This window comes from Anolis carolinensis, chromosome 1, assembly GCF_035594765.1.
Source record: "Anolis carolinensis isolate JA03-04 chromosome 1, rAnoCar3.1.pri, whole genome shotgun sequence".
NCBI lineage: Eukaryota > Metazoa > Chordata > Lepidosauria > Squamata > Dactyloidae > Anolis > Anolis carolinensis.
Window position 1 is genome coordinate 243,820,269 of NC_085841.1, and position 27,760 is coordinate 243,848,028.

Genomic DNA, 27,760 nt, shown 5'->3' on the forward strand with positions numbered 1-27,760 from the left:
TTAAACAATATAAATATTAAAACAATCCAGGTTAAAACCATACAAGCATATAAAATCACATCGCAGTATGAATTTTACCTAGCCTTTAAACAAAGGACAACTACTGTCCTAACAAACATGAACACTCTGCTATCACAGCAACATAATGAGTTGGGGAAGTTCATTGTTGTGTTGGGAGAAAGGGAATACCAACCTTTGCAACAACCAAAAGATACATATGCAAGTGTAATATAGAATTATGCTTGCATATGTCACCAACTGGATGCCAGCTTGTGTGTGTTACAGGACAAGCCATGTCCGCACATTTCCATCATTTTAATAAGATCTGATATGAAGATGTAGATCTGTAGACATGCATCCATTAAAAAGATAGGAGAGGCAACATACAGTGAAAGTGGGCTCTAGACAAAGAATCTGAAGAAACTGTAAAAGTCATTAATGGGGATCCTTATAAGTTATCCAAGCAAATCTGCCAATATGCCTGTTTCTGGATGCTTAGAGAGTTAGTAATAGTGTATGGAGAATTTTGTTAAAATATCTTCAGTGAGGAATCAACTGACCTAATTCTCAAAAAGATAGTTAATCTATGTTTAAACTATATTACTTCAGACCACAAATGGGATATTACATGTTTTGTTGACTTGAGTCCCCACCTCTTTCTATAGCACAGTCTTCTGTTCCTTATCACGGAGGGTCATGATTAGCTCTCCTAGCTCTCCTAATCAGTTGCACAATTAAAATTTACTCTCTACCAAGACTATGGACTGAAGCACCATGATATCGCCTCTTTTAATGGCCATGCTTTTTACTCTGTTGAAGCTGTGTTGTTGATCTATTGTGATTGTTACGTATATTGTATTGTGGTATTTTATATTGTGTATTTTATACTGTTGTATTTTATTGTATGCTGCTGGGCTTGGCAACATGTGAGCCGCCCCGAGTCCCTTTGGGGAGATGGGGAGGGATATAAAAATAAAGTAGTAGTAGTAGTAGTAGTTGTTATTATTCCTTACATACAGACATCAGTTTTCTTCCTGTGAGCTTTAAAGGACCAAAACATATCAACTATGGAATGGAATGCGTAGTTAAATCTGTAAAGGAGAATCTTTTCCTCAATGCAGACATTTTTATTTTTAGGTAAACAAGAGTGTAAGACAAGATACAAATTGACAATTAAATATACATATCTCTAACCTGGGACATGTAAGATTGTATAGCGCAATCATGATTGGAACCAGTGAGAAACAGTGGGAAAGATTCATCTCCAGCTTCACTTGTTCACTGGGCCAAATACACACATTTACTATTTCCTCCTCCTTCAAGGACAGAAATGGGAAGAAATCAGCTATGACAGTTCTAGGTCCAGCATTGCTCATAGACTAGGATTGGGGCTCATCTGAGGGATCGCTGAGGAGCAAAGGCAAAGCCAACTCCTTCCTACCTCTGTCCCCTTTTGGGACCTTGTGCCACAGTAACCCACCTGCCATTGTTGACTGAGACCCTCACTTAGGTAACTCCTTTTTCTCTGCAACTTTGACCCTCTCCAGCCATGAACATGATGGACGACAAAGCATTTGGGGCGCCCTTAGGTTCCATACTAGACTAAGCAAACTATTTGGAGCTCACACAATGGATTTTGGCAGGCAGGCAATATTTTCCGTGCTTGTAATAATTACTTGGTTGGATCAACACCACAGAATCCAATCTTTGTTAGGTGTCAGCCTAAAAACACTAGCTATGACTTGTCCTCTAGAAAGTAACTTTCCCAAGCTCTGGATCCTCTAAACTTCAATCTATATGAAAGTAAAAGACATATATGTTTTAAACCTAGAAGATCTGGAAGCTGACACTCTAAAATTAACAAGTCTAGGTACAACAAAGCTAATTGGTAGACCAGATACAGAGGTTTAGAAGATAGGGGTTGTTGCCTGGTTAGAATGGTAGAAGTTGCAGTTCCAAAGCACACTTGAAATTAAAGATCAATTCAAGCTAATTAGGAACTTTTAGGAATCATCTTTTTGACCCACATAATGTGCTCATGCCCCCACCCCACACACATATAGTCCAGGTACTTGACAACAGTGTAGCAATAGCTTTTCATGTAGAATTTAGAGTACCTGGCAGGAGACAAAGGAAGCATTTCTATGAATAATTACTTTTGGAACTCATGGAATTTCAGAGTTTAGTTCCATGATTTATACATGGGCAACTAAAAGATTCCATACATCACTGGCCTAAAGTCATTTCCTGAGAAATTTATATTTGAAAGCAAGAAGGACTATAAAATGCCACTTTATCTTAAGACATCTAAATGCCTAAATGATATCAAAGCTTCTAATATTATAATGAAATCTACATTTTTCCCAAAGGAACGTATTCAGACCCGCACTTCAGCCAAACTTTAGAATGAATATGAGACTTAAAGGCTCTTTATTAATCCATTATTGATTATATATCCTTCATCCAAGGCATTTTAAAGATTTTCATATTCCATATCAGAAAATCATATTCACCAATTTGATATTAAATACTCACAGAAGAATAAATGTCAGCCTCAAAATAAATCAACGTAATTGGAGGCTAATGACATATCAATATTTATGGCAAACAAAGGCAGATAATTATTTCCCAAGAGAGAGTTATCAAAATTGAATCCGTGAACTGGAATTAATCAATGTTCCAAAACACATGGAAATCCCTATATGTCAGGTACTATGGAATAAGTAACAATTATGTATTTGTCTTGCCTTTGTTCGGGACATCATTTAAATGCTAAAGCTTGTCCAGTCAGATTTTGAGCCTATTTCACATAGGGTATGCTGATATAAAGAGAAGTTTAATGACAAGAAAGGTGAATGAAAAGGGGAAACTAAAAGCTCATCAAATTCTGCCTGACTTGTCTGATATCAAGTGATTTATAAACATTTTCCTATACCTCCCCAACCCCATTTCTTTTCACTCTTCTTTTTTCCATGAAAAAACTGGAATGCTATATAAAAATGTCAGCAATCCAGTAAAGCCCTGAAATCTGCAACTGTGGAATTCTCCATTCACATGCCTCAAGAATTCGAGCATTAACACTGAAATAAAATGAGTAACAAAATACTATGGCAGATATTCTGACCTCTTTTTAAAGAAGGGTTTCAAGCTGAGAAGGCATGAAAAATGGATTACCGTCTAAGCAGTGTCTGAGAGAATCTTACCACATGTTTTGCTGGGCAGTAGCAGCCAAACACTGCTACTGCCCGCTCCTAGTCTTCCCCATCAAAAGAAAAGGAAAACTGCAGGAAGAGGGCTGTTCTCCTGATCTAGTGTCTATTCGGCAACAGCAACAGCTGCTGTCACTGTGCTGGTAAGAAAGAGCTGCAGCTCAGCAGCACATCATAGGCTTTCCTCTAGTTAAAAATACCTCAGGTACCAAAAACTGACAGTGTGGGAGAGTTGATGCCACTCAAAGAAGACAACTAGCCCAAAATATTCAAGTAACTGACTGGGTTGATAGTTGCTTCCTGTGGAAGTATGGATAGGACCATGGAAGATAGGGCTTTCACACTGCCATGATATCTAAAGGGAACCTCCATGTTCAGAGGCACTGTATTTCTGAATGCCAGATACTGCAAAATCGCAAGTAAGGGAATGTCCCTTAATACCTGGGACTACCTTATAAGTTTCTGGTTGGCCATCCTTGAGAGGAGAATATTCAACCAGGTGAGCACTTGATCCAGTACAAGAGTTTTTATGTAACTCTGTGCAGCTTTCGCAAACTGGATGGCCTCTTGATTTGTTGAACTACAAAAACCATAATTCCTCCCAAACAGCATGACACCTGGCTACAGATGATGGGAACTGCAACCCAATCAAAGCTGGGGGAGGGCATGGTATAGCCAACTGTTCTTTTAAGTTCCCTCTAATGGCAGATGAGGAACATTCTCAATCACAACACTAGCACAACACAGTTCCAGCAAGATTGTACACTTAGCAGCAACTCAAAGGCAATCAGAACAACAAAATGCTACAGTAGGACACTTACAGTGAATTTCAGGTATAATTATAAATGAATATTTTGTAGGGGATCAGGCTATGCAGCTACAAAATAAGTTTCCTGCATTAAACAGGTATTTACAAGACCTAGCCTGGGGTGGGGAACCCATGGCCCTTCAGATGTTGTCAGACCATCAGCTTTCACCACTGACTATGCTGGCTAGAGGTGATTTAAAGTTACTGTTCAATATCATCTGCTGGGCCACTTGTTGACAATCCTTACCTTAGACCCTTTGGGCAATTATCTTGGAAAAGCTCTAGCACCTTCTCTAGCACCTGTTTTATTACTTTATCTATATCTAGATAGTATCACAGTTGCAACCTACCCTGCAGAGGTGGAGGACCTATTAAAATGGTCCATAAATTCTAATGGATCCTTTGAGATTCCCAGAGGCCTTAGAAGGTTCTATGACTGGGATCATCAACGATCCTGTTGAATCCCTGGTCAATAAATGGAATCAAAATCGAATAAGAGCTATTGACACAATCGCTCTGAAACAGCCTCTCTAACCCGTTATGAATCAGGCTGCCTGGTATACAGAGAATTTCCCTCAGAGAAATTAAATGGGAAGGACAACTAGAACACAGATGGCAGAAAATTGAACTTTTATGTGACAAGACACAGTATAGAAGGCACTTCTGCTCCTATAAGGGGGCAATATGTGCAACGAAGAAAGCTTTCTCTTCTGCATACATTGTGCAGATTCACTTAGATGCTGTCAATGGAGCAGAAGCCAACAATGAGGTGTCCAGCAACTCTGTGAGTGGACTTACAGGATCTGTTTCAATTGGTCAGTACGATTGATGTGGACAAGCTCCTGATGCAAGTAAGGAGGACTGTCCCTCATGGCTAGTTGTCCAAGGAGGAGATGCAATTCAATCTCAAATACAACAAATTATTAATGCATGTCTCAGGGAGGAGAATTTTCCAGAAGCAGTAGTTAACCTCCCTGGATCCTCGACCTTAATAACTACAGACCAGTCTCTAACCTCTTTTTGGGCAAGGTGATTGAGAAGGCAGTTGCTTTCCAACTCCAGGCAGTCTTGGATGACACCCACTTCATTGACCCATTTCAAACCAGCTTTAGAGTACGATACGGAATTGAGACTGCTATGGTTGCCTTAGTGCATATGTGTCCCTGTTCGTGCTTCTAGACCTCTCAGCAGCTTTTGACACTATCAACCATGTTATCCTTGGGGGGGGGGGGGGGGGGGGGCAGTGTTTGAGAATTGGAGGCACTGTGCTGCAGTGGTTCCAGTCATAACCCTCAGGTAGGCTGCAGATAGTGGTGCTTGGGGATACCTGCTCCCCCAAAAGAGGAGCTGTTATATGACATCCCACAGGGCACCATTCTATCCCCAATGCTTTTTAATATTTACATGAAACTGCTGTGAGAGATAATCCAGAGGCATGAGGCAGGTATTATCAGTATGCTGATGACACCCAAATATATGTATTTCTCCATACCGTCCAAAACAGCCTAAGCTAAGGATAGTATGTATCTTCTGAATGAATGCCTGAAGGAGATAATGGGCTGGATGGGGAAAAAACAAATTGAAACTGAATCCAGAAAAAACAGAGGTGCTTACCATTAAGGGTCCTAATCTGGTGATAGAGATGTGTCCACCAGTACTGGATGGGGTTACATTTCTCCTGAAAGACTGTGTTCGCAGCTTGGGAGTGCTCCTGGATCCATCTCTCCAAATGTCAGCCCTGGTAGATGTGACGGTCAGGAGTGCTTACTACCAGCTTGGGTTGATATGCCAGCTATGCCCCTTCCTAGATTTGACATGCACTGGTAACCTCAAGGTTGGCCTCCTGCAATGCACTTTACATTGGGTTACCTTTGTACCAAGTTGGGAAACTCCAGTCAGTTCAAAGTACAAAGTGTTAGTTTTAACCTTTAAAAACCTAAATGGTTTGGGTCCTAAAGGATCACTTTCTCCCATACAATCCACCCTGAACACTAAGGTCTCCTAGGGGGCATCTACTCCAGTCTGCCAGAACCCGACTAGCAATCATCACTCAGAGGATATTTTCATCAGCTGTCCCAATACTGTGGAACAACCTGCCAGAAGGACTCGACAGATCAGCTGTCGGAATTTAAGACACAATTGAAGACCTATCTCTTCCAGCAGGCCTACCCAATTTTAAGTTGTGAATTTTAATCTGCATTTTATCTGCATTTTAACTTGTATTTTCACTCTCTGTGTCTTGTTGTATGTCTTTTAATAGTGCTTTATCTCTTGTTTTAGGAGCCCCCAGTGGTGCAATGGGTTAAACTCTTGTGCCGGCAGGACTGCTAACCGACAGGTCAGCTGTTCGAATCTGAACAGAGCGGGTGAGCTCCCTCTTTCAGCTCCAGCTCCCCATGCGGGGAAATGAGAGAAGCTTCTCATAAGGATGGTAAAACATCAAACATCTGGGCATCCCCTGAACAATATCCTTGCAGACAGTCAATTCTCTCACACCAGAAGCAACTTGCAGTTTTTCAAGTTGCTCCTGACACGAGAAAAAACCCTCTTGTTTTAATGTTGTTGTATCCTGCCTTGAGCGGTACCATCATCATCATCATCATCATCATCATCATATGGTATACACACAATGGACAGAACAAGGAAAGCTAAATTTGCTTTTTAAACATGGGGAGCAGACCAACATATGAAAAGAAGTTTCAAAGACATGGCCCAATAGGATTCTTCTTTGCCCATGAAGGGAATTCACTGTCAGCAAATTAGTATGTAGATATCCATGCACAGGAATGAAAGAAGGAATTGGGCTATTCATCATGAATTACATCAAAGCAATTTGGTATTCAACTTTTCATAACAGAGAGGACTACAAGTGAAATAGGTAGTGATGCAGTATATCTGAGCTGAAGTGCTCTCAAAAAGAGATGTGTTCATAACCTGGCCACAGTTACAGTGCAAGAAAAACCTGATCATGACTTAAAGCAAAATCAAGGATGTTTTATGTTGTAATGCTACATCTCAGAGGTTAGCTGTTAGTTTAATTATCTCTGTGTCAGAATGTATTGTTGGATTCGCAAATGTCAATTACACAAACATCATACCAGATTAAAGTCCACTTGACATCCCCATCTCTTTAAGGCAGATCACATCAACATTTGGTATTTGTCTGACTTAGAAGGAAAAAACACAGAGCAAAGGCATAACATGACTTGCCCCTAGGTAACGATTCTGAGCTTCCCTCCATTTGCCAAAGTTTCATTATAGAAGAACATCAGACAACTGGTAACCAGAGGATGTCTGCTACTGGGCTTATATAGCCTCATTTTCTCTGAAATCAGAATCTGTCAGGGTTATCCAACATCAAGGAAACATGAGTAGAGAGAATCTTTGAAATGGGGGCTGTTTCATTATGCCATACATTGTCTGCTTCTACAATAATAGAATTAATACAGTTTGATCCCATTTTAACTGCCATGGCTCAATGCTATGGAATTCAGTGAGTTGTAGTTTGGTGAAGCACCAGTCCTCTTCGGCAGAGAAAGCTACAGATCTAATAAAAAGACTCCTTCCATGATTCCATAATATTCAGCCATTGTCTTCAGCCTTTCCTATCTCATCAAACTACAACTCCCAGGAGTTGCAAACATTTTGAAGACACCATTTCTGAAAGTCAAGGTCTCTATTTTTGAAACCCTGACATACTCACTTTCAAGAGAGGCATTGCAGCCCTGCATCTCGCTGTCTTCCCATTCTTCAAGAAATGTGATTCATCCTGAACAAGAGAGAAAATGAACGCTTGAGCCACAGCCAAGCAACCTAGGCAATTTAATAGTCCTGTTGCTTTTTGTGAAATATCCTAGCCAAGAAGCGCATAATTTAATGGGACACATCAGCAATCTGAATACAATCCCTGCATAATACAAGACAGGGCTGCTTGCTCAAAATCAAAATTACTAAGAAAGGAAAATACAACATTGTTGTGATCTATCAACATTCTTAGGCAAGCATGCAGATTTGGAGAGGGGGGGAATTACTATGTGGAATTTTTTCCCCATAAGAATTTGTAAATGCAGATAACTGGTAGTTCCACACTGCACTGACTCTTCTAAATGAAGGGTTAATGGAGAAAATATCAGAAGTGGGAGGAAATCTAATTAGGAACCTACTGGTATGCTGATAAAGGCTCACCAGGTAGGTTATTATCTCCCGCAATGAGCTCTCTCTGTGTTGCTGTTACAAGGCTGAGCTTCAGGACACTAAGGAAATTGGCTCCCTCCCAGGGAATGTGCTCGTCTTGTTGCATGTGGGCAAGGAAGCAGCCGTGCATAGAGAGGATAATACACCCCTTTCAACTGTAAGATAGTGCTTTCTCAAGTTTGCTTGGCAATAAAGTTATGCTAATAAGAGCCACCAGCAGAGGAAGAATTGGAGAGACAAGTGGGGAAGCAGAACTCTCCACAGGAGCTATTTCAGCAGAAACACAGCGTCTAGATTCTGTAATATATCTCACATGAACATGAGTGAGGACCAGGCTTAAATCTTCATGTGAGAAAACTGTGATATCCGAAATTATTACTGCTATTCTATACTAACATTTAGCCACTGGACAGAGAGATGGGGAGTGAATTCCTTAAGACCAGAGGTGTCAAATTTGTGGCCGTTTCAACTAGCGAGGTTGTCCAATGGTCAGGCATTCTGGGAGCTGAAGTCCAAAGCACCTGGAGGGCCACAAATTTGAAACCATGCTTTAGACCAATGGCACAGTGGATGGGGGAGTCTTTCACCCAAAAACATTTTTCAATGCAACTTAGAAAAGTGTTTCCTCTGTTAGATTTTCTCAATGCAACTTACACAATTTCAAAGGAACATTTTTCCCCTACAGGACAAATAGTGGCCTGGAAGAGCTACTGTGATTGTAAAAAAAAGCATGAAGAATGAATTAGACACTTCTTTTTCTCACATCCCCATTGTTGTGCCAAAGAAACTACCGGACTGAAAAAAACATATAGGTAAGTATAGTAAGTGATAGTTCAGATAGGGTTAGTGAGTGCACCAGCATTAATATAGTAGCAAACTACTACTCATTAATATAGTAGCAAACTATGGGCAGTTATACAGATGACAACTTAGTGCCAATGTTCAGCCTTCAGGGCCATAGCCATGCAACCCAGATGTATCAGAAGTGAGCCAAGATCCCTTCCAACTGCTAGATTTTGCAGCCATTTTGGTCAGCCATGTCAACAAGATATAGATTGGGCATTGTATTTCAAGGCAAAATATTTTGCCATGGTTGATGTTGTATTGGGTAGAGAGAGAGAGATAAATAAATAAAAACTTCCTGGAAGTAAGAGCTCTTCGCCAATAGAATAAGCTGCCTCACAGGATGGTGGAGTCTCTTTCTCTGGAAGTTTTTAAGAAGAGGCTAGATAATAATAATAATAATAATAATAATAATAATAATAATAAAACTTTATTTATACCCCGCCACCATCTCCCCAATGGGGACTCGGGGCGGCTTACATGGGGCCATGCCCGGGAAAAATACAATATAACACAATATAAAAACAACATATCATAATACAATTACAACAATACAATAAAGAATCATATACAGTACAACACAAAATCCAAAGAGCAGTATAACAGGGCAGGCCGCACTGACACTCAGTTAAAACTCGGGGTGAGAAAAGGATAAGAAAAAGGATAAGAATAAATAGATGGCTATTAGTCTGGGATGCTTTGATTGTGTTTTTCCTGCATGACAAGAGGTTAGACTGGATAGCTCTTTGGGTCTCTTCCAACTCTGGGATTTGAAATGATCATGCCCAAAATGGAAGAGGGCTGCACTCTCCACACTCCTGGACTATGTCTGTTACTCCAAATTTGATTTACCAAAGTGCAAGAGAGGGGAAAGACAACTGCTAAACTCACACACAAATGAGATCTACACAACCCTTAAAAGAGATTTTGTGATGGTAGATAACAAATAAGAGATTTACAGTTTTAATTAGTAAGTATTACCACTATGAAATGATGTTAGCAAATTGCTGCAAAAATTAAAGGTGAGAAAAACATAATGCTACATATTATGATGTAATGGCTTATGTGTTTGATGGGAATATAGAAAGATAATGAAGAAGGAAAACATATTGGTTGTTGTTATTTAATGAAACAGGATAGAATGAAGAGGAATCTTAGATTTTTATTTTGAGAGGCTTGAAATAATTTGAATACAAAGTTTATATCATTGAAAGGAAGAATAAGTAATTTTTCTTTGTTGTTTAACCTTTATTTTTATGCTTTATGTTTTAATGTCTTTTCCCTCTTGTTCTTTGTTTTCTTTTTGTGTATTTATAGTATGTTATTGTATTTGAAAGGGCTCCCCAATGGCGCAGCGGGTTAAACCGCTGAGCTGCTGAACTTGCTGGCCGAAAGGTTGGGGGTTCGAATCTGAGGAACGGGGTGAGTTCCCGCTGTTAGGCCCAGCTTCTGCCAACCTAGCAGTTCGAAAACATGCAAATGTGAGTAGATTAATAGGTACTGCTCAGGCAGGAAGGTAACGGTGCTTTATGCAGTCATGCCGGCCACATGACCTTGGAAGTGTCTTTGGACAACACCGGCTCTTCGGCTTAGAAATGGAGATGAGCACCAACCTCCAGAGTCGGACATGACTGGACTTAATGTCAGAGGAAAACCTTTACCTTTACCTTTATTGTATTTGAAAACCTTTAATAAAGTATTATATGTTCTCTTTGCACACTATTTTGTACCTCTCCTTTCTTGCCTCATTTAATTTATTTTTATCCATTCCCATTTTATGTTTACGGCAATCATGAGAGATGTTATGGCTGGGGGTTTATGACCTAATGGACTGCAATACCCATTAGCTCTAACCATCATAGCCAATAGTGAGGGATGTTGTGAGTTGAAGGCTAACAACATACAAATGGCCACAATGACTCATCTTTACTTTGAGGCCTAATTCAGCATTCAATACTTTCATTGATCCAGATGCTTTAACCATCTACTGACATTTCTTCATTATGTGCATTCAACTGTGAAAAAACCTTTGGCTGTGACCCAGAATGCATTTACTTGAAAGTATGTATTTGCTGATATCATGTTTCCAAGAGAATGTACATAACTGAAGTGTCAGAAATGTGAACAGTAACATCAACAAGTGTCTTTATGGAATAAATGTGAGAAAAACTGGGGCTTGGGAACAAGTTTGAAAAAATGAAGCTAATTGTAATTTAGTATTGCAGGCATTAGCAGACAGCTTGCAGCATGGTGCCCACCTCCTACACTTCTGATATAAGCAAAAGGGGAGCAAACTGAAAGCTTCCACCTTTGGATCTGAATAAATTAGCAATTTCTGCTACTCATGAACTTCTAAAAGAGGAAACTCTTGAGACTTGCTGTGGTTCATTCCCGTAAAGATTTGACATAATTTAGCATTACCAGGACATGTCCTCAATGTCAGATATAAGTTCTGGCAACTAAATTTCAGTTTCCCCTAGGAATAATAGAGTTCCAAGACTTCATTGTTTCCAAGAAAGGTATAAGAAAATGGTGGTGGTCATCTCTTAAAAACTACAGAAAAAAAACTAAATAAGAACCTGATATGATTAATAAATTGGCCCTTTTGAACTATCAACGCAAGAACAGAAGCTAAAGTAAAACATGCTTTATATCAGGACAGCAGGGGCTATTTTTAATTCTAGCCATAATTTTGACTAATTTTCTGCCACTTTCGTTGTCTACTTTGTGGGGATTACGCCTGAGAGGTGGGTAGGATTGAAGATTAAATGGATGAGCAAACTATTGCTTTTTAAAGAGGTTTTGGGAGATCTGAGTACAAAAAATCAGCCCAATTAAAATTAGTGGGATCTGGGAGCTTTCAGGGGCTTCTGGGGAGGGGGCTCTTGTGTGCCATATTTAGTGGTCCCATCTTGTCCACCTTTGTTTTATATGGTCATCCCACAGTCCAAAAGTTCTAACTCATGACATTGTGTTTGAGCAAGACAACAGAACTCTTAGTCACCTTTCCTGCAGGTGGCTTGCAAAAAAAACCCTGCTGCTCTCAACAATTCATCTGTAAACAGATGTTTTCTAGGAAAATTCAAACAGTGATTAACAAGAGATACTAGTCCCTCAGTGAGAGAGAGAGGGTAGGAGCTAAAACAAACTACGGTAAATAAATAAAAACTAAAACTAAGTAAATACACATCAGAAAAGCTGTCACAATATAAATGGCAGCACAATGCAATCTGGATTCAATTTAATTTATCAAAAGACAAAGCCTTCTCTTTCCTGTCCCACTGTTCTTTGACTGGGTCTTTTGACTGGCCCATCAAAATCCATGCTTCTTACATTCACTAAGGGGATGCTACTTACAACAATCACAACCTGGAAGGTGGTTTTGAGCTGCTTCTCCATCTTGCTTAGAAGGTCAAAACTGACGATGTTTATTAATCTTGCCATCAGGCAGTCCTTGCCCGTTGCTATGACACTGATGGTATCTGCACTCAAGGAAGGAAGCCACCTGTGGAAAGCCTGAAGCAGCACAAAAGAGACAAGTGAAAAATATTATTTTTTTGCATCTTAACTGTCTAAAGCCCATAGCTACTTTTCACAAATAGTTGACATCAACCAATAATGTGTTTCTTTTCGGTCTCCAAAGTATTGCTAAACTCTTAATTGTATTCACCCCAACAGAACACATCTGAATTCAGTCACTATTATTTCAAATGTCAAACTGAGGTTAGAACTGCATCTGCACCAGTTGTTTTTCATAAAAGATGTCCTTTGCTCAATGTGTCTCACACTCAGTTCTGCGAACACATTTGCTGTCCCCAAACTACTATCTCATTAATGCCATACTCCTTTGTTCTGTATTGTTCCTCACAAAGAAACAGTTTGCACTGAAGCAATTCCAGTCTGTGAAGCAATTATGACTACAGATGAGGGAGCAAAGGCTATCAAGTGTTCTTCCACAGAAAAACAAAAACAAGAAAATGGTACATCAAGAGGTTCCAGCCTACGCACATTTCTAACATATCAAGTTTTAATCGTGTAGGGATGTCTTTTTGTCAGGAAGCATTCATATGACAGACATACATACTATAGTTTCAAGGTGCTATGACTAAGAAAAAGGCAAAGTCCACCCTACAGAAAACAAGGCCAGTCAATAAACAGACACTCTGCTATAAGTACTTCCCTCCCATTCGCTAAAAAAACCCTTCCAAATTCTGTGTCACAAAATGTTAGTGTGTTGGCTGCAGTGTGTAGGTGTGTTGTGTGAATATAATCTTGAAAATGTATGTTATTATCTTACAAATCGTATCTTTTTAAAACTATAAATTAAAGGTTTTCATACTGTTATTACAATTTTGTATGTGTTTGTATCTCTTGTAAGGAGTTGGTTTAACCTCTGGTTTGCTAGTAAAACTAAATTACTGTGTTGAGAAAAGATGCATGTCTAAAAACTGTCGCCAACATGGAATGTTTGGAAAGTTTTGCACTTAAAACCTTTGGAGCCTTGCTTCATCCCCAAATGAGGTAGCAGATTCTCTTTGGAATAATGAGTGAAAATCACAAAGAGTATTGAAGCAGTGATGCTAAATGACAGCATCTCTGTAGTTTTATAAATCTTTTATAAATTAATGCAAAGCAATTATTTTCTCAATCCCACCATCCTCTTTTTGCCTACATGAAAAGTTACTGTCTTTATCTTCGTAATCAAGAGAAATAACTAAAAAGAATACTGAAATTCTAGTACTTACCTCTGCCCACGTATATCTCACAGAGGAAGGTGCTATTACCAACAGAGGCCACTCTTTTTGGTAATAGGCAGCAATGCAGATTGCCTGGATTGTTTTCCCTAAACCCATGTCATCAGCAAGGAGCAAACGCCCATCTCTGGAGATAGCAAAACTGAAGACAGACAGAAAGAAAGAAAGGATAAAAGCCATGTGTTACTATTTCCAATCCCCCAATGAATTACACTCTTCTAAAGTCTAAATTGGGGTCCATCATCTCTCCATTCACAAAAAAAAGTTATTTGTGCTTTTCTCTTTTCAGATGCTAAATGCTCATAAATAATCTTTGATAAATTACAGTAGAGTCTCACTTATCCAACATAAACAGGCCAGCAGAATGTTGGATACGTGAAAATGTTGAATAAGGAGGGATTAAGAAAAAGCCTATTAAACGTCAAATTACGTTATGATTTTACAAATTACGCACCACAATATCATGTTTTACAACAAATGGACTGAAAATGCAGTTCAATACACGATAATGTTATGTAATAATTACTGTATTTACAAATTTAGCACCAAAATTTCACAATGTATTGAAAAATTGACTACAAAAACATCAACTACTAAAAGGCAAACTGCGTTGGATAATACAGAACATTGGATAAGCGAAGGTTGGATAAGTGAGACTCTACTGTATTACTACCTTTATTTATGTCCTGCTCCTTTACGAAAGTTGCAGCTCAAAAAGGCTGTTGCATACCTTGAATCATTTCCAACTTAGGCTGAGCCTAAGGCAACTGTGGAGCCTAAATACCATAAGACCATTGGACCCTGTCCAATCTTGTAAGCTAAGCAGAGTGAACTCTGGATAGTGCTTGGGTGGAAAACAGCCAATGAACCTGAGATACTGATGGCTATATTTCAGAGGAAGGAGCTGATAAAACCATCTCTGAGCATTCCTTACTTAAGAAAACCCTAAAAATTCATGGGGTTGTCATTAAGTGGAAACACATAATGCAAATTTGTCACAGGGTTTTCTCAGAGGGTTTGCTTCCCTTTGGTTGAGAGAGTATGACTGCCTAAGGTCACCCAATGGATTTGCATGGTTAAATGTGGATTTGAACCTTGGTCACAGTCCAAAGTGAAAATTACTACACCACACTTGCTCTCCAGAAGGACTAGGCATGTAGAAAGGAAGTCTGTAAGCAATTAAGTCTGATTAGGGAAACCCTTTGAGTTGTGGCAAATTAACACTAAGAGCAATGCCTCTCACTTTTCCTAATATGTCTTTATAAGAGTCCAGTTACTGGTATGTCTGATGCTCTTACAATGGGAAATGCAGCAGACTCTGTTCTCTCTATGTGGGGAAAGGAATAGTTGATGTGAAAGGCTAGCTGTCAAGATTGTGAGCACTCATAAATGAAGCACAAAGCACAACATTCTGAATGTAGTAGTATAATACCTTGCTTCCTGAGAATGCCAGCCTTCATTTTCTAAATTGAGCAGGTAGCACTAGCAGGATGACTTAATTAGATGCCACCTAGTCAGAGTTTTATTTGCACATGATACCAGCCTAGTTGTTGGCCCAATCTGGGTCCAACAACTGGGCTAGTTCTTCCAAATTATGCTGAGTGAGAAGCGTGGGGCAGGGTGGCAAATCAACAGCATTCCAATATGAAGAACTTTTCTTCAGAAATTGAACACTTGACTTACTTCACACCTTCTCTCTGAAATGGCATGAGGCTATTCACAACATGAGGCTCTACTTCTGAAAGGTCTGCTTCAGGGACATCTGCAGCTTTCAAGACAGACTTCCCAAACTGAGAGGCAAAAACTTGTACTACAGGCTTAGGCAGGGGCTCCAACTCCACTTCTGGAAGGAACTTTACCATTTGAACTGTAAGAAACATTCACAAAATAAATGCATGTCCTTAGAATTATCTCTAAGTGACATTCAGTCATGAACATGAATTAGAATACAAAGAAAACAGCTTGATTCGTGGATCAGTCTCATGGGCATGTTTAAATACATTATCATTCTTAAGCTTTCAAGTTAAAAGAAACAACCCTAATAGTGAGCTTATGAAAAAAAGCAAAGATATGTATGCAAGTAAATGGGTGTGAACAAACAAACCATGCCACTTTCTATACATTTAAAAACTATCTTAAAAAAAATAAAATGTGAAAAACTTGCTTGTTTTATTAATTCCTAGACTGCTGAGTTCTAAGCACTGTGTGACATTTCCTTAGCACTGCCTTCTCTGAGATTAAATTTAGAAAGTAGAACTTTATTGAGAATGGAAAACGGAAATTTTCTGATGTGTGTGTGTGTGTGTGTGTGTGTGTGTGTGTGTGTGTGTGTATGTGTGTATATATATATATATATATATATATATATATATATATATATATATATATAATTTTGTGGCCCATTCTAAAAATAAAAAAATTACTAATTCACTCCAGAAAGGTAAAATATGTCGACTCTGGATGAAACAAAGTTAATCAACTCGTAGTTTATCCTGATACATCAAACTTCCACTGCAATTAACTGGGATAAATAAAACAAAACTCTCCACAACCCTGTAAAATATGAGTTAGAACACAATTCTGATAGTGAAAATGTACTTGAAAGTTCACATTTGCACTCACTTAATTTATTATAACTGCTGGGTATTGCTCACAAACTAAACATTGATTATTTTAATTTTTTTACCTCTAGATGGAAGGCAGTTTAAACCTATGCTACATCACAAGATCTTTTGCAATGAAAACATATCAATATTATATGGAAGGATTTCTATCTGTACTTGTATGACAGGTTGTTCCATATGTACCGTATTACTTCATCTGTGCTTCTCATTGTAGGAGCTGCTCTCCTACCCTGTTATTATGCTCAGAAAGTTGCCTGCTAGAATTATCGACTCATGAGCTGCAGCAATTACACAATTGTTACAGTTCTGAGGACAAGTTTCAAAAATTAGATGTCACAGTAGCTTGAGTGATTCATCAAAAAGGCTTCTTTCCCCCGTTTTCTTGTCCTCGGATGACCTTTTCTCTGAAGACAATTGAGTGACTAAACTTGGTAAAATGATGCTAGAGAAAGTTTCAGAGCCCTTCTAGAAAAGAAATGTTCAAGACTCCTCATTAGAAGACTGCAAAATACAAAATATGGTTTTACTAAGGCAGATACAATGGGATCAAGCTTCCACACTCCTATCACAAGTATAGTACACTTAATTCCCCCATTTGGTGCATCAGCTGGAACAACGTGCATCATTCTGGAAGAAACTCTACATAGCTTCTCAGGAGAGGGAGCAAGCAAAGGTTGGGTGGGAGTTGGATTTAGTCTTTCTTGATCTCCTCCTTCAAAACATGCTGGGAAGTGTGAGGTTTTCCAGATGTTGTCAGACTGCAAGTCTCACCAGCCACTGCGAAAGCCAATTGTGATAATGGCAGCTACAATTCAGTAACAGTGGAAGGGCTGCACACTCCCTAGAACAATGTTCCTGAAGAGCTGCTTTCCCATTTTTGTAGCCAGTCCATAAAGAAACAGAGTCTTTGTATGAACCATATGCCTTCTGTAAATCCAAAATTATTTTAGGGTGATACACAACTTCCCATCAATACAAACCGTTGAGGCAAGTGCCAAAAGTACCGGCACTATAAATGTTTACATACATCTGAATAATATTTGGCCAATATATCCCACTTATACAACTACAGGAGAAACATGTTTGTCTTCTAGTCTAACAGATGCAACTATTTCTACTATTATATGTTATATGTTATGATCAGACTGTCCAGAAATAGGCATTTTCATCTTTTACATAGACAACCTTGGCATATTATTATAGGACTCACACTGGAGAAACAGTGGGATATAAATTAAATTATAGCACAATATTGTAAGGAAGTGGAACCCATGAGCTTTTATCTGCTTTATAAAGCTACAGAAGAAGCAAAGGTCATCACAGCTTTAGCCACCTCTAAGTTAAGAAATAAGTCTTATAAACTAAGCTTGAGTGAAGACCTAATCTCTCAAGAGCTTGCAAAGAAGTAGTTTCTTACTTAGTTCTAGGTAGTCTTCTAGCAGGAAACTCCATTTTCTGGTCTTCATATCTGAAAGAAGTCATAACAAAGAACTGCACAGGTTAGAAACACAGCTTTCTAACATTTCATAGCTCCAACTACACTGAAAATGTATTGCACTCTAAGAATCATTCGAAATAAATAGTAATTTCATTTATGAGTCAGCCTATAGCTACATCTCTCAGGGTAACTCATAACAAGACAAGACAAGAAAATCAAGAATGAATACACACACAGACACATTAAAATAAAAACAGAAATAAAAACAAAACTATTCCAAGTAGAATATGTATTTCAAAACAGAAAAAAGAATGGCAGCTGTCACAGGGCAGCTTTCAAATTATATAAAAGGCCTGAAAAAAATAAAGTCTCAGTTTAATAGAGATCCTACTAAGAACATTCCATATTTGGAGATCAGGGCTCCCCAAGTGGTTTTCAATTTGAATGCAAGGTTAAAAGTCTTGTGATATTACAAACTGCAACTACAAATTGCACAAGGCATCATGTAGGATCTAAGCCTTATCCTAAGTAGTCATGACTAACAAACCTTAAAAGTCATTATAATTAACACCTATCTTTTGATTTCTGTTCCTATTCCTGTTCATTGAAAAGAGAGTAGACACTAAGTCAAAGCAGGCTTCCTTAAAAACCAGTGCAATTCAAGTCCTGATATGAAGACTTAAGCAGGCCTCACTTCTCACTCTTCAAGTTTGAAGGTGGGTGAAACAGACCCCATGCAGTGTGTGTGTGTGTGTGTGTGTGTGTGTGGTTATATAGTGATCTGAATGCACATCTACACTTGAAGGAAAGGCCCCCTTCAAATGCCTTGGGCCAAAAATTCGTTCAGGCCTTCAAACATTAGCGTGAACTTTATGATATAGGTCTACAAGAAACTAGAAATCGGTAATATTGAAATAATATGCTCCAGGCAGCATGTCCCGTCTAGAAATCCAACTGCAGTACTTTGGATCAAATGAAGTTTTTGAACACTGTACAAAACAAATCAATGCAAAGCATATTTCAGACCAACATGCATATTTATAATGGCATGAATCACAGATGTGGCTGTTCCATGAAAAGGTGTTATCACTGCTAACCTCGCTAAAAAGTACTCCCAAGTAGAAATATTATCTGGCTATTCAATAATAAAAACAGACTGAGAAGCAACACAAATCCAAAACTTTTAAGGAAATTTGACTCTGTCTACAACAAACTATTCAGTGGCTTCCAAACCAACACAACTACTGTTTTCCTATGCTAATGGATAAACATCAGTATTATTTCATGTGGTTGTTTGCCCATTCCAGTCCATTACTAGCTGCAGGGAAAAGAGATTATTCTTATTAGCATGTTGTTAGGTTTTCAATTCAAATCTCCAGCAGATTCATACAGATGTTAAACAACAGGAGACACATTAGGGTTCATAACATGTCATAGCTAGAATTCCCAATTGTAGTTATATATGTATAACCTAAGGCCCTTCCACAGCCATATAACCCAGAATATCAAGACTGAAAATCCCACAATATCTGCTTTGAACTGGGTTATCTGAGTCCACACTGCCATATATTCCAGTTCAAAGCAGATAATGTGGGATTTTATTCAGCTGTGTGGAAGGGGCTTTAGAGTTAGGCTTCCTTAATTTACTTGTACTCACAATCCTATGTATTCAATATTGTGGCAATAGTGCATGTAATATGTATGGATAGTAAAAGTCATCCAACTCTGCCTTACCAAGTATCAGCTGCTGCAAGCAACAGAGATCTGTTTTCCTGTCAATCATGAGATTCTAGAACTGGTTCCTATGGGCTTTATAGTCCATCTGCTAATTAATTTACAGAATATTTGATAGCATCTCTGATGGACACTGGTTGTGCTCAAGGGACTGAATTGTTTTAAATTAATTTCCCTTTGATTAAATAGCCAAAAAAGTGTGCATTAGACTTGAGTAAATATGGTAGTATAGTGACATTCCTACCACTCTTCCCCTGACATGAAATCAGTAACCAAGGTTTAAATCAGTTACTTAGGAAGATCTAATTATATGGCATCTCTTAGTCTTACAGCCCCATCCACACCATGTTGCCTCACTGAGCACCAGCTACTGTATGTAATGAAAGTCAATTCTCCAGTTAATAGGGAAGTATCACACTGATATTTTTAACAATCTTTGGGTGTGAAAAGGAATTGTAACAGGGATTTTGCTTCTGACTTTTACACCGGAAATCACTGTCAGGACAGGAGTAGAAACATAATTTTGATAGAACAGATTTCCATCACTCACAGCAGCAAATGCCTAAGTCAGGATGGGGAGGAAGGATCAGGTCAGGACACACTACAATGATAACTTCATTGGGAGTGTCAAAAGACTCTGAAATTAATGGGGATTCTAGATCAGATACTTGTGTATACTGAATTAAGTAGTATATCTAGGCTTTTACTTTTATTAATAACCATGCAAGATGCCCAACACACAGCCACTAGCAGCGAAAAAGCTTCAAAGTAGCCATTCCATGTTTTTCTACTGGTAACAAACATGGTATTTTAGACAGTTATAGGTAACAAACATGGTATTTTAGACAGTTAAAACCAATGAAGAATAAAACAATGACACAACTACTTATACTTAGCTTTTTATTTTATTATAATTAAGGGGAAAACATAACTTCAGGCAGTGCCCAGATTATGAAGAAGCTAGGTTCTATAGGTTTGTTCTTAAGTTGAATTTGTTTGCAAGTTGGATGGAGATGGATGGAGATGATAGATATAGGATTTTGAACCAGGCGTTCCACATAGTTAAATCAATGCAATGACATAATTTGGAATCACTGTTCCAGGAGGTAGAGGGGAATTGGGAAACGGGTTATACACATCCAAGGAATATATCAGCCATCAATTAAGCTAACGTGACTTTTGGAACAATGTAGATTGAGATAAGATCTGTATGAAAAAAGTTAATGGAATGAATGTATCCATAAAATAAAAAAATTAAAAGCAGAAGGAAAAAAATTGTATGTAAGTCAGAATACATTTTTTAAGTGTGACTCCGGCCAAAAAAAAATTGGTTTTTGATAGCATAAGGAAGGTTTTACACCCAGTAACATTTGTTTTGCTGTCTGTGCCCCTGTTCAGAATATTCCACCTCATTTTCTGCCCCTGCAAAACTTGGATTTTGAAAACAAAGTGGAGCTGTTTTCAGTGGAACTCTCTTACAGGAGTGAATTTCCCTTCCTAGAGGAAGATTTCCTCTCACTTTCTGTTGTCTCATCCTCCTCCCCCCTTGTAACTAGGGGTTGTATGTAAGTTGAATGTTTGTAACTCAGAGACAGCCTGGATATAAGAATCATCACATATCAAAAGGAGCCAATGGAATTACATCAACAATGACCAGACTGGAAATGCACACTTGCACAAACCGCATAGTGACACTACTATATTTAGAACATTCTGTCTAAAGAGGAACAATATCAAAAGCAAAGGTAAGTAGAACAGTCATGGCTGCATTGCTGAAATGAAAAGATACTGATCAGAAAACTTACCATAATTCCTAGAGTTCAACTGCTTGAATATCCCTATAATATCGGCAGAATATCCAATATCTACTTCAAACCGAGAGTATGAGATCAGGACACATTTTCCTCTCAAGGTTGCTGATAGTTTCTGCCAGCCAATGCATGTCTGCAAGACGGATCTCAAGCAAAACGTTTTACCAACAGAAGACGGTTTAGTAGACCCAGTGGGAGCCTCAATTCCTGCCAGAGGAGTCAAAGTCACAGAAGGAAGTTGCTCTACTTCTTCCACTAGAAACAAAAAGAGGATTGGAAAGGGAAAAAATGGATAACAAGGGTAAAAATCTATCAACTCCCTTGGGGACAGAAAAGGAAATAGAACAAAGGATACCGAGCGATACCTGTGATGGATGCCCAGAAGATACAGCTTTAGCTCTTACTGTGGCCATTCCTAACTAAATGAAATCTACACCTTTGGAGGATAAAGATTTGTAGCATTCATAACTTTTGGTATTTCTTTCTTTATATAAAACCCATTTTGTTAAAGAAAAAACTCATACCTAGATACTCACTCCCTGTCACAAACCCACCAACTGATACAGAAATCTTTAAATGATTTTAAAAATCATTTTAAGATGTAGTTTTTTCAAGTCTTATATACCTGCACTCTAGTTTCCAAATACCAAACCTTTTTCAGGCCATTCGTTAAGCAAATTATATTTTTTAGAGATCATTTAGATTCTAATTTAAAATTCTGTGCAAAGACATCATGCAGCTATAGGATTCCCAAACATTTCTAATTTAACTGACTACTTACTGAGAGGGCTGTAGTCTTCAAGACTGAAATTCCACATTTTTGTTATAGGATCTGAAGTAGAAGATAATTTGGAATTTAATTTTGCATTCAACATTGTATTAATATGTTCAGGCACTTGCACAAGAAATTCTTACAGGAACATGGCTCATTTGATCATGCAGAATATGCTGTCATATAACTGCTAACATGTCTCCCTTCTTTGTTTACTCTTGGATGGAAAGAGAGGAACTACCACTGCTTACTACATCAGAGGTTGGGGAATAAAAAATGTGGGAATAAGAGTATGCAGGTTAATGTACCCTTCTGGTAATTTTTGTGTGTGTGTGTGTGTGAGGAACGACTTGAGAAACTGAAAGTCTCTTCTGGTGTGAGAGAACTGGCTGTCTGCAAGAATATTGCCCCAGGGGACGCTTAGATGTTTGATGTTTTACCATCCCTGTGGAAGGCTTCTCTCATGTCCCCACATGGGGAGCTGGAGCTGACAGAGCGAGCTCATCTGTGCTCTCCCCGGATTCGAACCGGCATCCTTCAAGTCAGCAACCCAACCTTCAAGTTAATAGTCCTGCTGGCACAAAGGTTTAACCTATTGCGCCACCGGGAGCTCCTGGTAATGACCACATTAAAATGACTGACTTATTTCTAAGGCCCATTCTACACTGCCATATAATCCTGATTATCAAAGCAAATACTCCACATTATCTGTTTTAAACTGAGCAGATAATCTGGATTTGATATGGCAGTGCAGAAGGGGCCTTAGATCAAAAAAGTTATCAGCATCTCATCCCGGAGAGCACCAATGATAGATTGTAAACCTGAGGTAGGGAACTGTCAAATTAACCAATTATAGCCATTTTGAGAACCTTTATGGCTGAAAAGCAAGATATAAATACTGTAATATTGTATTTATAATACTATGAATAAGTGAAATAGTTTTAGAATTACTGAGAAATTAAGAATAGACTCTCTCAGAGGCTCTGAGAATTTCACTATGCTCGCCATCACCTCCAGAGATTACACTGGAAATACACAAACCCCTGATCTCATATTCCCACACAATTTACTGTTTGTTTAGGTTCTGCATGTTTATGAGGATTGGATCATTACACTATGATGTCATTTCCTAATTGGGTCTATAAATGTCATTTCCTAATTGGGTTTATCATAAAAACATATTAAAAGTTTATTAAACAGCAAAAACTTTATTTTTGAGGGACATCCTGCAGAATATTTTGTCATAGTATTTCCAATGAATAGCTCATAGAGTCTCAACCAATTCAACATAGGTTGTAGCAGCCGCAAAGACAAAGTTTTTAAGATATAACAACTACTTTCAAAGCAAGGACCGCACAATTAAACAGGAAAGAACACTTTCAACCAGGAACAGATTTTTTTTTCAAATTTTGTTAGTGTTATTTTTATAAAAGACAATTAAGCTGCAAACAGATCTGTATTGTCTGCACAAGAAACAAACAACCATTATGTACCTTACCATAATTTTTACTGGGTAGACTTCGGAACATTTCAATGAGTTCCTTATTGTATCCTATCTCAACCCGGAATCGGTCTTCAGAGTGCTTCACACACTTCCCTCTAAGGGCACTGTGTTTTTTGATTTGAACAGGAATTTCAGATGGGTTACTTGTACCTCCAGAAACAAGCAATTTGGGTTCTTTTCCCGCTTTTATAGGAACAGAAGTATTTTTTGTACCGTAAAACTGCAATGTGTTACTACCTTCTTTTTTGGCACAGAGTTCAGAGGTTAGGTTTGTGGCAATTGCCAGCATTTCACAGTCATCCAAAGCTGTGTTGCTGGTGGCTCGTGGTGCCATATGTTTAACATCAGCATGGCCACTGATTGATTTGCCCTGAGTTTGTAAGGTTTTAATATTGTGAGGGTTCCAATTAACATCTTGTCTGGATGGATATTGGACCACTGGGCAAAATTTAGACTGCAACGAGCGAGCATTAAATTGGATTGGTTGACCTTGTTCTTGTGCTCTCAGATTAGGTGAGTGCCAAGGAGGGTGACTCAGAGAGTTTTGCACCACTTGGGAAGGCTGTTTCATGTGGACCAACTGTCTGCTGGAACACTGTGATGAATCCACCTCACAGGGTCCGTGCAAAATGTGACTGTGTGGCATTTGAGGATCCTTCTGCACAACATGGTTGCTGGAGACCTGGAGATGATGGCTGCTGGGGCTGGCATGATGGTTTTCCTTCTTCAAAGGCTGCTGCAGGTTTCTTTGACAGCTATGGAAACTCTGCAGGTCTGTCTGCTTCTTAGCAACGCTGCCCTGCTGAGCTGCCAGTCGTTCTGCCCTTCTTGCCAAAGCCTTCTGACGGTTCTCCTCTATCTTTCTTTTCTGTTCTTCTGTAAGTCCAGCTGACATCGTCCATTAAGCGCTCATTGGAAACCTATATAATCGCAAAGAAAAAACCAATACCAATGAACTATGTTTATAACAATAATGATACAGTAGAGTCTCACTTATCCAAGACTCACTTATCCAAGGTTCTGGATTATCCAAGGCATTTTTGTAGTCAATGTTTTCAATATACCATGATATTTTGGTGCTAAATTCGTAAATACAGTAATTACAACATAACATTACTGCGTATTGAACTACCTTTTCTGTCAAATTTGTTATATAACATGATGTTTTGGTGCTTAATTTGTAAAATCATAACCTAATTTGATGTTTAATAGGCTTTTCCTTAATCCCTCCTTATTATCCAAGATATTTGCTTATCCAAGGTTCTGCCGGCCCGTTTAGCTTGGATAAGTGAGACTCTACTGTAATACCGGTAATATTTTTATTTCTTACTCAGCTCTCCTCGCGGCTCGAGGCGGGTTACAACATCACTAAAAGACATTAGCTAAAATGTTCTATAAATACACATATTAAAACATATTTCTATAAAACACATATTAAAATACACAGAACAAAGATAAACATTAGATGCAAGTATAAAATATGTGTCTATCATCTGGTTGCAGGAGTCTCAATCAATCATAGAATTTAAGCTGTTTATTAGTAGAATTCAGCTTAAAACATCTTTGGGACACAGGGTACACCAATACTGCAGAATTAATGCAGTTCAACACCATTTTAACTGCCATGGAATCATGTGAGTTGTAGTTTTATATTGTCTTTAGCCTTCTCTGCCGAAGAGTGTGGATGCCTCACCAAACGACAAATCCAAGGATTTTATATTATTGAGCATTGACGATTAATGTGGTGTGAAACTGTATAGTTGCGCAGTTTCCCAATGGGAAAAAGTATATGAACTTGGGAAAACTGATCAAAATACAACAGAGAACTACCTCTTTATTAAAATATTGTGTATGTGTGCTCTTTATTTGTTTGTTCTCTGGACAATCTATTTTTTATGTACTTTCAGAACTGTAATTGCTATTCCTGATTCAAAACTACACAATATTCCATTTGGGACTTTTTATTTCCCACTTTTTGGAAAGCTCCACGGCCTTCAAAGTTGCACCACATAATTTTGTTTGGCGCTTCTTCCCTGCTGTCTTTCAGGAGAAAAGGGGATTATAAAGGTGAGCAACACTTACGGTTGTGCAGTAATTCAAAGCTGTGCAATAGTACTCGGTCACAAGTGATCGCCTATAAATAGCAACATTTAAATTTGCATAACATTCCATATTGGGCTTTTTGGAAGAGTCCACAAGTTTCATGAGAAAACTGTAGTTTTTCATGAAAATATGCTGCTTTTGGAGCTGCTCTATAGCGTTCCTCGGAAAGATGCAGTTTCTCATCGTTGCAGGAGTAAGGTTCCTATATGTCTCATCACTATGAGACGAAAAATTAGGAATGGTGAAATCTAGAATTACCCTCTCTACTATGTATCTTTAATTAATATCTCTCCCAGTGACAACGCAGTTAACTTCAGCTTCGCCTGATGAGACACTAGATATATTAGAAGAAATATTACTACATTTCCCAGAACATCTTACTTTTCAGTAATGGAGTTTTCATTACCGAAATGATCTATCCCATGACAGAAATTATAGTAATCAAATATTTGAACTATGCTCTCTTCTGTTTTAATGTTTTTTCCGTCACTCTTGTTACACACATTTACATTCAAAGTTAAACACTTGAATATGAATCCAGCTGTGTGTCTGGCACTAGCACTTACAACAGGAGTAGAAGTGGCCATCTAGAAACCATTTAACTGTACAGGCAGTCCATGAGTTACAAACATCTGACTTACAAACAGCTCATAGTTAAGAACAGAGGTGAGACAACAGGGGCCAGGCTGTGGAGCAGCTGGTTAATAGCCAGCTGCAATAAATCACTACTGACCCAGAGGTCATAAATTCGAAGCCATCCCGAGTCAGATTGAGCGCCCAACCATTAAAAATAGCCTAGCTCATTGTTTATCTAAGCAACCCGAAAGATAGTTGCATCTATCAAGTAGGAAATTTAGGTGCTACTTATGCGGGGAGGCTAATTTAACTAATGTAAGACACCATAAATATCGTCCAGCAGTGTGCAGAAGATTGAGGAAGTAATCCATCAAGGACTCAGTGTCACAGTGAATGATGAAGCAGAAGCTCCTCCTTTGGCCTGAATTGAGCATACCTTCATGAAGCCAGAAGCTGAAAAATGTTAAATTGCCTCTGTGTCTTTGTCTCTGTATGTCATATGGCATTGAATGTTTGCCATATATATGTATATTGTGATCCACCCTGAGTGCCCCTCGGGGTTAGAAGGGCGGAATATAAATATTGTAAATAAATAAATACGTGAGAGAAATCTATCCCTCGGAAGGGAAATTTACTCCCGAGTTATCCTGAGGAGGAGGGATAAATCCTAGAGCACAGATTAACCAGAATGGAAATGGAACTGGTATGACACTCTACATTGGCTGGTTTTTTATGGTTATTAGCGTATTTTTCGCTTTATAGGACGCACCTGATGATAAGACGCGTCCAGGAACTAAGGGCAAAATGGGGCGATCTGTGCCGTGCGCGTGCGCGCACGGCACAGATCGCCCCATTCTCCCTGCCTGGACACACATTGCGTTTATAAGACGCACTGACTTTCCCCCTCTATTTGGGGGGGGGGGGGGAGTGCGTCTTATAAACCGAAAAATACGGTAGTTTATATAATTGCTTATTTTAATTTAGTGCATAATGTTTAGTATTGTTCTTGGTTTAAATGTTATGGTCTTCATTTTATATAGGCATTGAATATTTGTGTTGGAGTCCCCACGTTGAGATACAAATAAAGTTTATTACTATTATTATTATTATCATGGAGAAAAGGGGTCTCCATGGAAACTTTAGAACCAATTATTGTTTCCACAAGCCAAATTTTTCAAAATTCAATTATTACAAAACAAAAAGTGAGTGAAATCTTCTGAACAGGGCACAGACAACAAAACAAACACCACAGGGGTGTTAACCCTTCCCTGTGCTATCCAAAGCTAATATATATCGATATATTTGGCTGGAGTCAAACTTAAAAAATGTACCCATTCTGGCATACATCCAAATTCAACTTGAAAACAAATTTACTGAATCTTTCTTGTTC

At 38.5% G+C, this 27,760-nt stretch overlaps 1 protein-coding gene across 6 annotated transcripts in view; it reads right to left on the bottom strand.

Annotated features, from left to right (window-relative positions):
* Positions 1-27,760, bottom strand: part of smarcal1 (SWI/SNF related, matrix associated, actin dependent regulator of chromatin, subfamily a like 1) — a 48,340-nt gene that overhangs the window by 16,811 nt on the left and 3,769 nt on the right. For all 6 annotated transcript variants that reach the window (XM_016998076.2, XM_008122296.3, XM_008122294.3 and 3 more), the window contains exons 2-9: positions 23,686-24,611; positions 22,197-22,247; positions 21,410-21,670; positions 17,850-17,900; positions 15,492-15,675; positions 13,800-13,950; positions 12,412-12,570; positions 7,721-7,786 (exon numbers count right to left, since the gene is read on the bottom strand). In XM_016998076.2, coding sequence (XP_016853565.2) covers positions 7,721-7,786; positions 12,412-12,570; positions 13,800-13,950; positions 15,492-15,675; positions 17,850-17,900; positions 21,410-21,670; positions 22,197-22,247; positions 23,686-24,586 — 1,824 coding nt within the window. In that variant the 5' untranslated portion in view covers positions 24,587-24,611. The remainder of the gene's footprint in view (positions 1-7,720; positions 7,787-12,411; positions 12,571-13,799; positions 13,951-15,491; positions 15,676-17,849; positions 17,901-21,409; positions 21,671-22,196; positions 22,248-23,685; positions 24,612-27,760) is intronic.